The 19,251-nt window shown below is 43.3% G+C and overlaps 1 protein-coding gene across 8 annotated transcripts in view; it reads right to left on the reverse strand.

Annotated features, from left to right (window-relative positions):
* LOC138953643 (cytoplasmic dynein 1 heavy chain 1-like) overlaps nucleotides 1-19,251 on the reverse strand; it is a 213,050-nt gene that overhangs the window by 162,868 nt on the left and 30,931 nt on the right. For 7 of the 8 annotated variants that reach the window (XR_011451579.1, XM_070325522.1, XM_070325520.1 and 4 more), the window contains exons 14-20: nucleotides 18,342-18,476; nucleotides 16,656-16,727; nucleotides 12,662-12,745; nucleotides 10,928-11,107; nucleotides 5,147-5,299; nucleotides 1,429-1,575; nucleotides 1,028-1,165 (exon numbers count right to left, since the gene is read on the reverse strand). Coding sequence is in view for 7 of the 8 variants with exons in the window: in XM_070325522.1 (XP_070181623.1) it covers nucleotides 1,028-1,165; nucleotides 1,429-1,575; nucleotides 5,147-5,299; nucleotides 10,928-11,107; nucleotides 12,662-12,745; nucleotides 16,656-16,727; nucleotides 18,342-18,476 (909 nt within the window). In the remaining variant the exon portion in view is untranslated. Of the gene's footprint in view, nucleotides 1-1,027; nucleotides 1,166-1,428; nucleotides 1,576-5,146; nucleotides 5,300-10,799; nucleotides 10,850-10,927; nucleotides 11,108-12,661; nucleotides 12,746-16,655; nucleotides 16,728-18,341; nucleotides 18,477-19,251 lie in introns of those variants that run through there. The other variant, XM_070325525.1, reaches the window with a different exon arrangement.

The following is a 19,251-nucleotide window of genomic DNA, read 5'->3' on the forward strand; positions in this document are numbered from 1 at the left end:
TTTTGTAAGCTAGCATTTTACTTTCTGCACTGCATCACATGTATTACAATAAGCTAACATTGACATGGTTCTCAAGACAACAAACAACAAGTCGCGTAAGGCGAAATTACTACATTTAGTCAAGCTGTGCAACTCACAGAATGAAACTGAACGCACTGCATTTTTTCACAATGACCGTAGTCCGCCGCTAGTGCAAAGGCAGTGAAAGTGACGAGCCTGTTCAGCGCGGTAGTGGTTGCGCTGTGCTGCATAGCACGCTTTACTGTACCTCTCTTCGTTTTAACTTTCTGAGTGTGTTTTTAATCCAAACATATCATATCTATATGTTTTTGGAATCAGGAACCGACAAGGAATAAGATGAAATTGTTTTTAAAACAATTTTGAAAATTTAATTTTAATCATAATTTTTATATTTTTAATTTTCAGAGCTTGTTTTTAATCCAAATATAACATATTTATATGTTTTTGGAATCAGAACATGATGAAGAATAAAATAAAAGTAATTTTGGATCGTTTTATAAAAAAAAAGTTTTAATTACAATTTTCAAATTTTTAATGACCAAAGTCATTAATTAATTATAAAGCCTCCATGCTAAAATGCAATACCGAAGTCCGGCCTTCGTCGAAGTTTGCTTGGCCAAAATTTCAATCAATTTGATTGAAAAATGAAAGTGTGACAGTGCCGCCTCAACTTTTACAAAAAGCCGGATATGACGTCATAAGACAATTATCGAAAAAATGAAAAAAACGTCTGGTGATTTCATACCCAGGAACTCTCATGTCAAATTTCATAAAGATCGGTCCAGTAGTTTGGTCTGAATCGCTCTACACACCAACACGCACAGACACACACACACACACATATACACCACGACCCTCGTCTCGATTCCCCCTCTATGTTAAATCATTTAGTCAAAACTTGACTAAATGTAAAAACAACCAACCAAGTGCGTTGACGTATTTCACAAACATGCCGTAAGCTTTTTGCACTGGATGACACACCTTACAAATATTCCTATAAACTTACGTTGACGTATTTCTTGAACTCGCCGACCACCTTCTGCACGGCACCGTAGGCATTGTCCAGACACTGACTGCCCTCCGGCAGCAGAGTCAGCACCTTGCGGTACGTGCGGTCCATCTCTGACTCTGTGTCTGGCCCCACCTGTCACAGGCAACACACACCTATAACATCACCTTCCTCTCAACTGCCTAAACTCTTTGAAAGTACTAGAGTCTTTACAAACTCTTTATTTAGGCATGGGAACCAGCCAAAATGAAAACCCCTTTATACTCTGCAGGTCAGCAGGTTCATTTGAATGATGAAAGGTTGGGGGAGAAAGGTACCGCTCTGGGTTCAGAGAGAGTGCTGGATGCGGGGGATGACAGACCTGGTAGCGAGAGTGCTGGATGCGGGGGATGACAGACCTGGTAGCGAGAGTGCTGGATGCGGGGCAGCATGGTGATGATGGCCTCCCAGGCAAAGAGCTCCTGCAGCAGCTGGTACTGTGCGTCTTCCACGGGGGGGTTGACGTACATCACCTGGTTCGTGATACGCAGCTCGTGCACAAGGGGCTGCAACCAAAACCACACACTTAAGTCAACAAGACGTGTCTTGCACGTATCAATGCATATAGAGTGGACTCACCCCACGTGTCTTGCACGTATCAATGCATATAGAGTGGACTCACCCCACGTGTCTTGCACGTATCAATGCATATAAAGTGGACTCACCCCACGTGTCTTGCACGTATCAATGCATATAAAGTGGACTCACCCCACGTGTCTTGCACGTATCAATGCATATAAAGTGGACTCACCCCACGTGTCTTGCACGTATCAATGCATATAAAGTGGACTCACCCCACGTGTCTTGCACATATCAATGCATATAAAGTGGACTCACCCCACGTGTCTTGCACATATCAATGCATATAAAGTGGACTCACCCCACGTGTCTTGCACGTATCAATGCATATAAAGTGGACTCACCCCACGTGTCTTGCACATATCAATGCATATAAAGTGGACTCACCCCACGTGTCTTGCACATATCAATGCATATAAAGTGGACTCACCCCACGTGTCTTGCACATATCAATGCATATCAAGTGGACTCACCCCACGTGTCTTGCACATATCAATGCATATCAAGTGGACTCACCCCACGTGTCTTGCACGTATCAATGCATATAAAGTGGACTCACCTCACGTGTCTTGCACATATCAATGCATATCAAGTGGACTCACCCCACGTGTCTTGCACATATCAACGCATATCAAGTGGACTCACCCCACATGTCTTGCACATATCAATGCATATCAAGTGGACTCACCCCACGTGTCTTGCACATATCAATGCATATAAAGTGGACTCACCCCACGTGTCTTGCACATATCAATGCATATAAAGTGGACTCACCCCACGTGTCTTGCACGTATCAATGCATATAAAGTGGACTCACCCCACGTGTCTTGCACGTATCAATGCATATAAAGTGGACTCACCCCACGTGTCTTGCACGTATCAATGCATATAAAGTGGACTCACCCCACGTGTCTTGCACGTATCAATGCATATAAAGTGGACTCACCCCACGTGTCTTGCACGTATCAATGCATATAAAATGGACTCACCCCACGTGTCTTGCACGTATCAATGCATATCAAGTGGACTCACCCCACGTGTCTTGCACATATCAACGCATATCAAGTGGACTCACCCCACGTGTCTTGCACATATCAACGCATATCAAGTGCAGACATGGGATTCCGAAAAAGTGATAATTAAGGAAAAAAAAGGTGGGGGTCTGGGGGCCGCAGAAGGCCCCCAGTAGGGTCCAGGGGCAACGCCCCTGGTCGGGGTCTGGGGGCGAAGCCCCCAGAAGCTGAAGGTTTTTAGTGTTTTAGACACACAAAAATGGCCCTGAAATGCATATTTCAGCTTAATCATAGCCCCCCACCCCCCCTTTCTCTTCCTTCCCATGTTTCTCAAATTAATTTTACGCTAAGACTCAAAATAAGGAGGAGAAAGAGAGAGAGAGAGAGAGAGAGAGAGAGAGAGAGAGAGAGAGAGAGAGAGAGAGAGAGAGAGAGAGAGAGAGAGAGAGGCGGGGATGGGGGGGGGGGTGGTGGCGTGTGACGGTGTGGTTTCAATGTTCTTACCTTGTCGGTGCCAAACGACCCCAGTGACTGATTACACGACTGGGTTTTCAGGATAGTCAGGTGCTTGTTGCTTTTCAAGTGGCTTTTGAGGGCAGTCTTTCCATTGGAACCGTAGTTGATAACATTAACATCGTTGCACAAAGTGCACTGAGCTTTTCCCGGCAAGTTGATTTTAGCAAAAGCATCGCCAACTTTCAGTTTCACGTCTTGTGTCTTCTGGCCTTTCTCGTATTTCCAGCTCAATGATACAACTTCATCGAGCCAGTCGAATCTCCAGAGATTTTTCTTGTACTTCTGCTGGTCAATTTCCCGGGATAGAACGGTTTCGTCTCGCTTTAGCTTCCTCATCATTTTGGCAAGTGGCTCGAAGCGATGTAAAAATGGCGCCGAATCATTCTCATACGGTATGCTTATACTGAATCCCCGATAGCTACGTTGAAACGGTGACTGTAGGAGACAAAGACACAGGACAAAGAGCGCGTTCCCATACGGATCGACCAGCAACAGTCTGACCGTTTTAGGAACCAACCGTTCAAGAATAGTATGGAATGGAGCGTCGCGATCAGCGGACCGGCCGAAAAACTTGGGTCTATACCTACATATACCCCAAAATTTTCTCAGCGGATTTGCACGAATCTCAAGAATGATCCCTGGAGCCTAAAAATTTACGGAATTCCGTAATTTTACGGAAGAATCCCATGTCTGCAAGTGGACTCACCCCACATGTCTTGCACATATCAATGCATATCAAGTGGACTCACCCCACGTGTCTTGCACATATCAATGCATATAAAGTGGACTCACCCCACGTGTTTTGCACGTATTAATGCATATAAAGTGGACTCACCCCACGTGTCTTGCACGTATCAATGCATATAAAGTGGACTCATTTCAGACCCCCAATTTAAGACTTTCTTCTTTTAAAAGACCTAAATTTCTCCAATGTTTTGAGGTTGTAAAAGGCGGGAGGAGAGGGGGTCATACTGTACATGTCTCCAGGTTGTAAAAGGCGGGAGGAGAGGGGGTCATACTGTACATGTCTCCAGGTTGTAAAAGGCGGGAGGAGAGGGGGTCATACTGTACATGTCTCCAGGTTGTAAAAGGCGGGAGGAGAGGGGGTCATACTGTACATGTCTCCAGGTTGTAAATGGCGGGAGGAGAGGGGGTCATACTGTACATGTCTCCAGGTTGTAAAAGGCGGGAGGAGAGGGGGTCATACTGTACATGTCTCCAGGTTGTAAAAGGCGGGAGGAGAGGGGGTCATACTGTACATGTCTCCAGGTTGTAAAAGGCGGGAGGAGAGGGGGTCATACTGTACATGTCTCCAGGTTGTAAAAGGTGGGAGGAGAGGGGGTCATACTGTACATGTCTCCAGGTTGTAAAAGGTGGGAGGAGAGGGGGTCATACTGTACATGTCTCCAGGTTGTAAAAGGTGGGAGGAGAGGGGGTCATACTGTACATGTCTCCAGGTTGTAAAAGGCGGGAGGAGAGGGGGTCATACTGTACATGTCTCCAGGTTGTAAAAGGCGGGAGGAGAGGGGGTCATACTGTACATGTCTCCAGGTTGTAAAAGGCGGGAGGAGAGGGGGTCATACTGTACATGTCTCCAGGTTGTAAAAGGCGGGAGGAGACGGGGTCATACTGTACATGTCTCCAGGTTGTAAAAGGCGGGAGGAGAGGGGGTCATACTGTACATGTCTCCAGGTTGTAAAAGGCGGGAGGAGAGGGGGTCATACTGTACGTCTCCAGGTTGTAAAAGGCGGGAGGAGAGGGGGTCATAATGTACATGTCTCCAGGTTGTAAAAGGCGGGAGGAGAGGGGGTCATACTGTACATGTCTCCAGGTTGTAAAAGGCGGGAGGAGAGGGGGTCATACTGTACATGTCTCCAGGTAATTTCAAATCACTTCATAAAAATTAATGATGGTGACACAACAGACAAACCAACAAACAAATCTTCAACTAAAGGTCCAGAGAGCTTACCTTGATGTTAGGGTCTCCGCCCAGTTTGTGCGCCTGCTGCTTGGGTTCGTCTGTGTCCATGGAGTTGTCTTCCTTTTCTTCCTTCTGTCCCTGCAGGCACTGCATCCACGCCCTCACCCCCGCCTCCAGTCTCAGCGCCAGGCGCTTCTCCACCTGTACATACAGTGTGTTGATATATATTATAATATCACCCTCATCTCCAGTCTCAGCGCCAGGCGCTTCTCCACCTGCACATATAATGTGTTGATATATCATAATATCCCCCTCACCCCCGCCTCCAGTCTCAGCGCCAGGCGCTTCTCCACCTGTGTACATTGTGTTGTGATATCGTATACATTATGTTGTAATAATATATGTACCATGCTATGTTCTTGCACACCACATCCATACCTTCACTCTGCATGCCCCACACACCCCACCCCCCCCCCCCCCCCACCCCCCTCCTCATCAGCACCATCAGCTTCTCCCAGGGTTCCACATTACGTAGAATTAACCCCTTCACTGCCCACCCCGTATGTAATACGTGGTCATTTTCGGTTTGTCGTACGCCCATAACCGTAGCTCGTACGTGGGATTTGTGTCAACAACATTTCAGGACATTTCTGAAAACTAAATGGGAGGTAACCACTGTCCAAGTACTTGTAGGGGTTCTAAACACAGTTCTTTCCCATAGACCGTTCGGATAAGTTACTACCACGTGTTAAAAACTGTGTTAGAAATGTAGAACCGATCTATAGCATTCACAATGGCGGCCGAAAGTCGGACCTCAACTCGTAGACCTGTTTTCAAGCGATACAGTGTTCTGGAAGCTTTACAAGAAGTGATTTATGGATTACCACACAGAAGAATACTTTTATGGGCTGTAATGTGAGTACCTGATGTTTGACACCAGTTTTAGCAGTGTTTTGTGTGGTTTTACGTGCTGCAATGTGTGTGTGTGTAAGTCCGGAAACTGTAATTTTTGACAAAAATGGTCATTATATCAATTTTTACTATAACAATCACAAACAAAGTCCAATGATCATGTCATCCTATAATAGCCAAGGGTATAAGTAAAACACATGCCAAAGATCTAAGAGATATCTCAATAAATGATCGAGCAGTGAACAGATTAGTGAACCTACCGAAGAAAGCAAAATTTTGCCCTGGCACACAGCAATACCAAAATGCTGTTATACTGTGGCAGTGAAGAGGTTAAGGGTATAATACCCTTTGACCTTCCAAATCACGCACGAAATGCTCTCTGAAGAGGTATAAATACGTAACTGTTTTCTTCCAAAAAGGTAAACAAGTCGCGTAAGGCGAAAATACAACATTTAGTCAAGTAGCTGTCGAACTCACAGAATGAAACTAAACGCAATGCAACGCAGCAAGACCGTATACTCGTAACATCGTCAGTCCACCGCTCACGGCAAAGGCAGTGAAATTGACAAGAAGAGCGGGGTAGTACTTGCGCTGAGAAGGATAGCACGCTTTTCTGTACCTCTCTTCGTTTTAACGTTCTGAGCGTGTTTTTAATCCAAACATATCATATCTATATGTTTTTGGAATCAGGAACCGACAAGGAATAAGATGAAAGTGTTTTTAAATTGATTTGGAAAATTTAATTTTGATAATAATTTTTATATTTTTAATTTTCAGAGCTTGTTTTTAATCCAAATATAACATATGTATATTTTTTTGGAATCAGAAAATGATGGAGAATAAGATAAACGTAAATTTGGATCGTTTTATAAAAATTTTTTTTTTTTTACAATTTTCCGATTTTTAATGACCAAAGTCATTAATTAATTTTTAAGCCACCAAGCTGAAATGCAATACCGAAGTCCGGGCTTCGTCGAAGATTACTTGACCAAAATTTCAACAAATTTGGTTGAAAAATGAGAGCGTGACAGTGCCGTCTCAACTTTCACGAAAAGCCGGATATGACGTCATCAAAGACATTTATCAAAAAAATAAAAAAAACGTATGGGGATTTCATACCCAGGAACTCTCATGTCAAATTTCATAAAGATCGGTCCAGTAGTTTAGTCTGAATCGCTCTACACACACACACAGACACACACACACACACACGCACGCACGCACGCACATACACCACGACCCTCGTCTCGATTCCCCCCTCTACGTTAAAACATTTAGTCAAAACTTGACTAAATGTAAAAAGAAGTATCCATTAAAGTAAAAAAGAAAGAAACAAGTCGCGTAAGGCGAAAATACAACATTTAGTCAAGTAGCTGTCGAACTCACAGAATGAAACTGAACGCAATGCTATTTTTCAGCAAGACTGTATACTCGTAGCATCGTCAGTCCACCGCTCATGGCAAAGGCAGTGAAATTGACAAGAAGAGCGGGGTAGTAGTTGCGCTAAGAAGGATAGCACGCTTTTCTGTACCTCTCTTTGTTTTAACTTTCTGAGCGTGTTTTTAATCCAAACATATCATATCTATATGTTTTTGGAATCAGGAACCGACAAGGAATAAGATGAAAGTGTTTTTAAATTGATTTCGACAATTTAATTTTGATAATAATTTTTATATATTTAATTTTCAGAGCTTGTTTTTAATCCAAATATAACATATTTATATGTTTTTGGAATCAGAAAATGATGGAGAATAAGATGAACGTAAATTTGGATCGTTTTATGAATTTTTATTTTTTTTTACAATTTTCAGATTTTTAATGACCAAAGTCATTAATTAATTTTTAAGCCACAAAGCTGAAATCCAATACCGAAGTCCGGGCTTCGTCAAACATTACTTGACCAAAATTTCAACCAATTTGGTTGAAAAATGAGGGCGTGACAGTGCCGCCACAACTTTCACGAAAAGCCGGATATGACGTCATCAAAGACATTTATCAAAAAAATGAAAAAAACGTTCGGGGATTTTATACCCAGGAACTCTCATGTCAAATTTCATAAAGATCAGTCCAGTAGTTTAGTCTGAATCGCTCTACACACACACAGACAGACACACACACACACACATACACCACGACCCTCGTCTCGATTCCCCCCTCTACGTTAAAACATATAGTCAAAACTTGACTAAATGTAAAAAGACTTGAATGCATTGATACACTATGATATACATGTATTGTCATCATTTTCACGAGTTTTCATTCACAAGCACCTGGGAAATAAATCTCATGTTCCCCAGGCAATAAATCCCCGGTTACCATAGTTGCAGGAAGCAGGTTATACATGGATAATCAAAAGCAAACCCAATAGAAACGCTCGGGGATTCTTCGGCTCTTTTCATTGGTGTTTCCCCAAACCTAAACAGACGACTCGACACTGCTTTGCAAAGTTCCAAAAGCGAACTGGCAAACTGGCAAAAGTAAACAAAAAACAAAACTACTTCATGAAAGGTCATACATTCATCAAAAACAAATGAAACCTAGCGATATGTTTTGTCTTCTTACAGAGTCATGGAGTGCGTGTATTTGTGTTTCGATACACAGACGTTCGGAGAAACACGAACGTCAAGTTCAAGTAAAACGACCCCTGACACACAAATTTTGACCCGTGCACAAGACGTTGTATCGATAAACGAAGCACAAAATAATAAGAAACAATAATAAAAGCAAAGAAAATAGCAACAAGATATGTAAACATCTAACAAAGCCGAGCAAGCAGGATGACAGGTCTAATGAAAAACAAAGAGGTACCGAGTCGGAAACAAGATCGCGATTCTTTCCTTCGCTGCACGACGCAAATCTTCTGTGACCTTTGACCAAACGTAGCTTCCACATTCGATCACTCAGCTTAATATTTACAACAGAAAGCCGAGGGGGTGGAATACCGAAATGAACCTTCAGAACTGTGCATCCTCAACATATTCATCCCAACATTTAATGAACTCAAAAACACAGAAAGTTGCTTTCACACGCCAGCTTTGAATACCAGTGGTTATCAAACCGGGACTCGTGTGGTTATCAGCACGGAACCCGTGTTTCAAAGCATGGCTCCCTGGGTTGATTGAGCAGTTATTTTCTCACAACCAAAATGATGACAAAAACGATGTTTGGTGGTTTGTTGACAGACCAGCTTTTTTGTCTGTCCTCGGGGGGCATATCGACTTTTGTTTCATATTTATTGGCCGCGGCCTTCGGCCTTGGTCAATAAATATGAAACAAAAGACTATATGCTCCCCCTCGGACCGACAAAAAAGCTGGTCTGTCAACAACCCATCAAACATCTTATATTGTCACAACGTCAAAATGGCAAAGGTGATAACTACCAGACTGGCAATCATATGGGGAAAAAAATGACATTTCATGGATACACCGATTGTCACTCATACCCTGTGAAAAATCTGGAAGGGTTATAAAAACCCTTTACTTTTTAACTGAAAGGGTATGAATACCCTTGACTTTTGGGGTTGTGTGGAACCCTGTCTCCACATGTCCCGAGAGCGCCCTGCTCTCACACAGCGCTTTGCTCCAGACCCCAGTAGCTTTGCTATCTTACTCCAGACCCCAGTAGCTTTGCTATCTTACTCCAGACCCCAGTAGCTTTGCTATCTTACTCCAGACCCCAGTGGCTTTGCTATCTTACTCCAGACCCCAGTAGCTTTGCTATCCTACTCCAGACCCCAGTAGCTTTGCTATCTTACTCCAGACCCCAGTAGCTTTGCTATCTTACTCCAGACCCAAGTAGCTTTGCTATCTTACTCCAGACCCCAGTAGCTTTGCTATCTTACTCCAGACCCAAGTAGCTTTGCTATCTTACTCCCGACCCAAGTAGCTTTGCTATCTTACTCCAGACCCCAGTAGCTTTGCTATCTTACTCCAGACCCAAGTAGCTTTGCTATCTTACTCCAGACCCCAGTAGCTTTGATATCCAACTCCAGTAGCTTTGCTATCCAACTCCAGACCCCAGTAGCTTTGCTATCCAACTCCAGACCCCAGTAGCTTTGCTATCTTACTCCAGACCCAAGTAGCTTTGCTATCTTACTCCAGACCCCAGTAGCTTTGCTATCTTACTCCAGACCCCAGTAGCTTTGCTATCTTACTCCAGACCCAAGTAGCTTTGCTATCTTACTCCAGACCCAAGTAGCTTTGCTATCTTACTCCAGACCCCAGTAGCTTTGCTATCTTACTCCAGACCCCAGTAGCTTTGCTATCTTACTCCAGACCCCAGTAGCTTTGCTATCCAACTCCAGACCCCAGTAGCTTTGCTATCTTACTCCAGACCCCAGTAGCTTTGCTATCTTACTCCAGACCCCAGTAGCTTTGCTATCTTACTCCAGACCCCAGTAGCTTTGCTATCCAACTCCAGACCCCAGTAGCTTTGCTATCCAACTCCAGACCCCAGTAGCTTTGCTATCTTACTCCAGACCCCAGTAGCTTTGCTATCTTACTCCAGACCCCAGTAGCTTTGCTATCTTACTCCAGACCCCAGTAGCTTTGCTATCCAACTCCAGTAGCTTTGCTATCCAACTCCAGACCCCAGTAGCTTTGCTATCCAACTCCAGACCCCAGTAGCTTTGCTATCCAACTCCAGACCCAAGTAGCTTTCTTAATTGATGCTACATACACGAGGGTAACCAATCATGTCATAGCTTGTCTGTATTCTTCACGCTATGTGTATTATGTAAATAAGGCTAGGGGTGAGGAGAGGAGAGCGACACTCTAAGACCAAACTCACCTCCTGGTCGATGCGGGCCACCCACTGGGGCAGGTTGTATCAACACACACACAGTGTCACTCACCTCCTGGTCGATGCGGGCCACCCACTGGGGCAGGTTGTATCAACACACACACAGTGTCACTCACCTCCTGGTCGATGCGGGCCACCCACTGGGGCAGGTTGGAGAAGGAGTGGAGCGACAGGTTGTCAATGGCTTTCTGGATCTTGGTCAGGATCTCGCGGAAGGTGGTGGCGTTGTACCCACAAGTCTCGAGCGCTCGGATCTCAAGGTCAATTTCTTCCTCCATCGACATCAGGTCATCCACCTGAAAGGTTGGATTCCACAATAAAATCCCCATCCACTGAATCGCTTTCCCTTATACACAGCAAATCGTAATTAGAACGAATTCACTATTTATCTGATGGCTTTCCCTTATTGACAGTAACTTATTCACCTTCATATTTACCGTTTTAAATGCGACCTCAAACCCACAAATGCACACTTCTTGCCAAAATGTTGAGTGAAAATACAATTATTGTGAACCCATGTTTTGGATTTTGTTAGAATTCACCTGTTACTTTCCTTCATTCACTGTCAGCCTTTCCAGCTTCTTCCAACGTCTCTCACTTTCCCTCTTTCTTTATATTAACTATGTCACGTTTTCCCTCACAATGAAACTGTCATCAAAACCACACATTATCTGTTACTTTCCTTTTGACTTATAGATCCAGCTGATTGCTTTGTGTTGACAATGACTTGTGTAAGCCAGCAAGAGGTACATCTACTGTAAGGTCTATGTGACGTGGGCAAAAGGACAATCAACACAATGCTAAACTATCAACACAATGCTAAACTATCAACACAATGCTAAACTATCAACACAATGCTAAACAATCAACACAATGCTAAACAATCAACACAATGCTAAACAATCAACACAATGCTAAACAATCAACACAATGCTAAACAATCAACACAATGCTAAACAATCAATACAATGCTAAACAATCAATACAATGCTAAACAATCAATACAATGCTAAACAATCAATACAATGCTAAACAATCAACACAATGCTAAACAATCAACACAATGCTAAACTATCAATACAATGCTAAACTATCAACACAATGCTAAACTATCAACACAATGCTAAACTATCAACACAATGCTAAACAATCAACACAATGCTAAACTATCAACACAATGCTAAACAATCAACACAATGCTAAACTATCAACACAATGCTAAACAATCAATACAATGCTAAACAATCAATACAATGCTAAACAATCAACACAATGCTAAACAATCAACACAATGCTAAACAATCAACACAATGCTAAACAATCAACACAATGCTAAACAATCAATACAATGCTAAACTATCAACACAATGCTAAACAATCAATACAATGCTAAACAATCAATACAATGCTAAACAATCAACACAATGCTAAACTATCAATACAATGCTAAACAATCAATACAATGCTAAACAATCAATACAATGCTAAACAATCAACACAATGCTAAACAATCAATACAATGCTAAACAATCAATACAATGCTAAACAATCAACACAATGCTAAACAATCAACACAATGCTAAACTATCAATACAATGCTAAACTATCAACACAATGCTAAACTATCAACACAATGCTAAACTATCAATACAATGCAAAACAATCAATACAATGCTAAACAATCAACACAATGCTAAACTATCAATACAATGCTAAACAATCAATACAATGCTAAACTATCAATACAATGCAAAACAATCAATACAATGCTAAACAATCAACACAATGCTAAACAATCAACACAATGCTAAACTATCAATACAATGCAAAACAACCAATACAATGCTCACCTTTTCCTGGAAGGCGAAGACAGTGTCTGCCAGACGCTGCACGTAGGGGTCCAGCTTGTAGGATTCCCATGTCAGTGCCCCACCCTGTCAAACACACACAACACGCTATGTAGGATTCCCATGTCAGTGCCCCACCCTGTTAAACACACACAACACGCTATGTAGGATTCCCATGTCAGTGCCCCACCCTGTTAAACACACACAACACGCTATGTAGGATTCCCATGTCAGTGCCCCACCCTGTTAAACACACACAACACGCTATGTAGGATTCCCATGTCAGTGCCCCACCCTGTTAAACACACACAACACGCTATGTAGGATTCCCATGTCAGTGCCCCACCCTGTCAAACACACACAACACGCTATGTAGGATTCCCATGTCAGCGCCCCACCCTGTTAAACACACACAACACGCTACGTTCATTCCACCACATCATCACCTACCTTCCTAAATGTTTTGTTTTTTTAAACGTGTGTGTATGTAGCAGCAAAGTTTGCTGTTTCACTTGCAACACTAAAGTACTTCTGGTAAGAAGTCAAACAAAAGTAACAAGAAAAGCAAATGCTTACATGACTGGCCTTCGTTACACCGCCCCCTTCCTCGTTACACCGCCCCCTTCCTCGTTACACCGCCCCCTTCCTCGTTACACCCGCCCCCTTCCTCGTTACACTTCCCCCTTCCTCGTTACACCCGCCCCCTTCCTTGTTACACCGCCCCCTTCCTCGTTACACCCGCCCCCTTCCTCGTTACACCCGCCCCCTTCCTCGTTACACCCGCCCCCTTCCTCGTTACACCGCCCCCTTCCTCGTTACACCCGCCCCCTTCCTCGTTACACCCGCCCCCTTCCTCGTTACACCGCCACCTTCCTCGTTACACCCGCCCCCTTCCTCGTTACACCGCCCCCTTCCTCGTTACCCCGCCCCCTTCCTCGTTACACCCGCCCCCTTCCTCGTTACACCGCCCCCTTCCTCGTTACACCGCCCCCTTCCTCGTTACACCCGCCCCCTTCCTCGTTACACCCGCCCCCTTCCTCGTTACACCCGCCCCCTTCGTTACACCGCCACCTTCCTCGTTACACCCGCCCCCTTCCTCGTTACACTGCCCCCTTCCTCGTTACACCGCCCCCTTCCTCGTTACACCCGCCCCCTTCCTCGTTACACCGCCCCCTTCCTCATTACACCGCCCCCTTCCTCGTTACACCTGCCCCCTTCCTCGTTACACCGCCCCCTTCCTCGTTACACCCGCCCCCTTCCTCGTTACACCGCCCCCTTCCTCGTTACACCGCCCCCTTCCTCGTTACACCGCCCCCTTCCTCGTTACACCCGCCCCCTTCCTCGTTACACCCGCCCCCTTCCTCGTTACACCCGCCCCCTTCCTCGTTACACCGCCCCCTTCCTCGTTACACCCGCCCCCTTCCTCGTTACACCGCCCCCTTCCTCGTTACACCCGCCCCCTTCCTCGTTACACCCGCCCCCTTCCTCGTTACACCCGCCCCCTTCCTCGTTACACCCGCCCCCTTCCTCAACCACCTTACCCCATACAAGACCTTTTAAAACCCCAAACAAGGCATTTCTAACTTTAAGACAGTGTTTTTTCAGATATTTCAAACGGCAGAAATTAATATGTAAGCGCCTAGGGCTATATCTAGATTAGGCGCATAAAAATGATCACAATAATAATAATAATATTCTGTTCACAACCTCTGTAAGTTTACCAACATTTTAAGACCTGATTTTCGCAGGGTTTTGTAGGTCTTAAAAGGATTTCACTACATATAACACCCCCCCCCCCCCCCCAAAAAAAAAAAACCAAAAAAAACACACAAAACACACAAAACTGTTCCAGATTAAAAAAATAATGCTCAAGAGAATGTTCACGTCTGACTGGTTGACACAAACTTGAACCTAATGTGATCTGTTTCAATCGATTTAGTTATTCAACCCTAAGAATATTTCAAATATATTTACAGACTTGTGTAATCCCCCAAACTCCTTCCCACCACCATCACAAATACTCAACATCCCACACATTTTGAAAAAAGATTTTTTTTTTTTAAAGGCATATGTACTCGATGACTATACACGCTAATTGCTTTACCAACAGCTGGAGACATGCTAAATTAAGTTCCCTGCAAAATATTGTGGTCTAGGACCCCTTCAATGTTGAGATATGTTAATTTTCATTTTGATCTGGATCGTCCTATTTATAGATTTGGCAACACATGTAACGTTGATGCAAGGGAGCTAACACCGCGGCTTTGTTGACATCCTCACTTTTTCAGAGGCTAGAACAAGCTGTAATGCATGTATCATGGTCCGCGCATGGTGACATATCGTCATTATATGGTCTTATGGTGCGTTTGACATCGATTATGGGCAAACTACACTTTGTAAACACGGGAGCGCGTACATATGCCTTTAACAAGAATCATAATCATTACTTATTTTCTTGACCAATTTGAATTTTGGATAGCCCAGACAAAATATGTGTACTCAGACACTTGCGTGACCTCATTTCTGACACTAAGACATCATAACATGATGTCATCACCAATAGTCTAGCCAAGACATAACAAAAAGCAGACACTAAGCTATGACAAAATCAAACAATGACATCATAGCTTGATGACCTCAAGACTTCTTGATAGCTCAGTGAATATTTCAGGGGTGAAAACCTAATCCACCAAAAATGTTCATGCCGTGACTCTGAACTTTGATGAAAAAAAGTCATGTCTGCTAATCATGAACACCTATAATTGTGTTAAATCTGGAGGCTTTTGCTCCCAAAACAACGCAAAGTTTTTACGAACATGACCCCGCTGTGACCCCAAAATGTGATGGGGGTAAACCAAACTGGGGTCATGTTGACAGACTATCACACCCTTGAAATGTTCAAAGTTTCAAAGCTCTAGCTTCAAAAGTACCTAAAATATCGTCAATGTTAAGTTATTATGAATCAAACATGACCTTTCAACGTTTACTTTTTTATCCACGGCCGGCCGGCCATACAGACGGACACATGTGAATACTAAGACTCACCCATTACTCGGGTGAGTCAAAAAGCTTGAATATTTTCCACATTGAAACCACAGTCAAGGCAACGCCTTTTAACTATGACCAGTGACTGGTGGCTTTTTCATACACACACCACACTCCATATCTGTGTTACATACCTGGACTAAAACAAAACACTGATTCACACATATAAAACTTTCACACACCACACTCCATATCTGTGTTACATACCTGGACTAAAACAAAACACTGATTCACACATATAAAACTTTCACACACCACACTCCATATCTGTGTTACATACCTGGACTAAAACAAAACACTGATTCACACATATAAAACTTTCACACACCACACTCCATATCTGTGTTACATACCTGGACTAAAACAAAACACTGATTCACACATATAAAACTTTCACACACCACACTCCATATCTGTGTTACATACCTGGACTAAAACAAAACACTGATTCACACATCTAAAACTTTCACACACCACACTCCATATCTGTGTTACATACCTGGACTAAAACAAAACACTGATTCACACATATAAAACTTTCACACACCACACTCCATATCTGTGTTACATACCTGGACTAAAACAAAACACTGATTCACACATCTAAAACTTTCACACACCACACTCCATATCTGTGTTACATACCTGGACTAAAACAAAACACTGATTCACACATCTAAAACTTTCACACACCACACTCCATATCTGTGTTACATACCTGGACTAAAACAAAACACTGATTCACACATCTAAAACTTTCACACACCACACTCCATATCTGTGTTACATACCTGGACTAAAACAAAACACTGATTCACACATCTAAAACTTTCACACACCACACTCCATATCTGTGTTACATACCTGGACTAAAACAAAACACTGATTCACACATATAAAACTTTCACAACGCCACTGAGTGAAAGTCAACCAGACACAGGAGAGTTCTTACCTCAGCGACCAGGTTCTGCACGTCTTTGCGCATCCCAGCAATCAGCAGCTTGATGGAGTCTTTGCCCTCAATCTGGGTAACACACACACACAATATAACATCAACTGTAGCTTGATGGAGTCTTTGCCCTCAATCTGGGTAACACACACACACACAATATAACATCAACTGTAGCTTGATGGAGTCTTTGCCCTCAATCTGGGTAACACACACACACAATATAACATCAACTGTAGCTTGATGGAGTCTTTGCCCTCAATCTGGGTAACACACACACAATATAACATCAACTGTAGCTTGAGGGAGTCGATGCCCTCAATCTGGGTAACACACACACACACAATATAACATCAACTGTAGCTTGATGGAGTCTTTGCCCTCAATCTGGGTAACACACACACACAATATAACATCAACTGTAGCTTGATGGAGTCTTTGCCCTCAATCTGGGTAACACACACACACAATATAACATCAACTGTAGCTTGATGGAGTCTTTGCCCTCAATCTGGGTAACACACACACACACACACAATATAACATCAACTGTAGCTTGATGGAGTCTTTGCCCTCAATCTGGGTAACACACACACACACAATATAACATCAACTGTAGCTTGATGGAGTCGATGCCCTCAATCTGGGTAACACAAACACACACACACAATATAACATCAACTGTAGCTTGATGGAGTCTTTGCCCTCAATCTGGGTAACACACACACACACACACACAATATAACATCAACTGTAGCTTGATGGAGTCTTTGCCCTCAATCTGGGTAACATACACACACAATATAACATCAACTGTAGCTTGAAGGAGTCGATGCCCTCAATCTGGGTAACACAAACACACACACAATATAAAATCAACTGTAGCTTGATGGAGTCGATGCCCTCAATCTGGGTAACACAAACACACACACAATATAATATCAACTGTAGCTTGATGGAGTCTTTGCCCTCAATCTGGGTAACACAAACACACACACAATATAATATCAACTGTAGCTTGATGGAGTCTTTGCCCTCAATCTGGGTAACACACACACACACAATATAATATCAACTGTAGCTTGATGGAGTCTTTGCCCTCAATCTGGGTAACACAAACACACACACACAATATAACATCAACCGTAGCTTGATGGAGTCTTTGCCCTCAATCTGGGTAACACACACACACACACACACACACACACACACACACACAATATAACATCAACTGCAGCTTGATGGAGTTGCCCTCAATCTGGGTAACACACACACACACACACACAATATAACATCAACTGTAGCTTGATGGAGTCGATGCCCTCAATCTGGGTAACACAAACACACACACACACACAATATAACATCAACTGTAGCTTGATATGAAGGGCACTGAATGAAAGTAAACTAACACAATCTATGGCTCTGAATGTCACAATTTACTTATTGAAATACAGAAGAAAACAACAACTAACAATGCAAAAAAAATATGAACAACCTATCTTCCTGACAGATTTGTTTCATCAGAGCTGAAGAGTTCTCCTCACACTGTAAGACATTGTCCTCACACTGTAAGACATATTGTCCTGACACTGTGAGACATATTGTTCTGACACTGTGAGACATATTGTCCTGACACTGTAAGCCGTAGCAAGGCCTTGGAAGGACATGAAAAACAAGTGGACAAACCTTTTTGAGCGTCTGGTCGTAGGTGCGCACACTCTCGGAGAGGGAGATGGCGAAGGGGTAGAGCTGGTTGGCCTGGTGGGCCTTGTTCACGTTGGCCAGTGGTACTCGGAACCCCAGCCACCGCAGGTTGCGCACCTGTCAACACACACCACTGCTGTTTAACTCAGCTGTTTTTTCTACATTCAGGCATGAAAACTGAAAAAAAAAAAAATACTGAAAACAAAATTCGAAGGCGCATAGCGCCAAGTTTCGAAGGCGCATAGCGCCAAGTTTCGCAGGCGCGTAGAGCCAAGTTTCGCAGGCGCGTAGAGCCAAGTTTCGCAGGCGCGAAGCGCCAAGACTTCTAGGGGGGTCCGGGGGCATGCCCCCCCGAAATTTTTTTTTTTCAAGGGTGCAATTTGGTGCAATCTGGGGCTATCTGAGCCTTAAAATTGGATTCAAACATGGCCCCAAAACTATTTTACTATAACTATGACTAAGAAAAAAAAAAAATAAAAAAAAAAAAAAAAATTAAAAAAAAAAAAAAGGAAAAATACAGAAAATACAAAAAAATACGGTTTATTTTTTTCAAAAATACGGAAAATACGGAGAATTTTCATGCCTGACATTACAGCATCTTACACCGGCACTACCGGAAAGTTCCGATAACCTCCACCCTATGACCCAGCTATCGCAGGTTAAGCTCCTGTCAATACACACCACTGCTGTTTAACTCAGCTGTTTTTTCTACATTACAGCATCTTACACCGGCACTACCGGAAAGTTCCGATAACCTCCACCCTACGACCCAGCTATCGCAGGTTAAGCTCCTGTCAATACACACCACTGCTGGTTAACTCAGCTGTTTTCTAAACATTACAGCTTCTTACACCGGCACTACCGGAAAGTTCCGATAACCTCCACCCTATGA

Source organism: Littorina saxatilis, linkage group LG17 (assembly GCF_037325665.1).
Source record: "Littorina saxatilis isolate snail1 linkage group LG17, US_GU_Lsax_2.0, whole genome shotgun sequence".
Lineage (NCBI taxonomy): Eukaryota > Metazoa > Mollusca > Gastropoda > Littorinimorpha > Littorinidae > Littorina > Littorina saxatilis.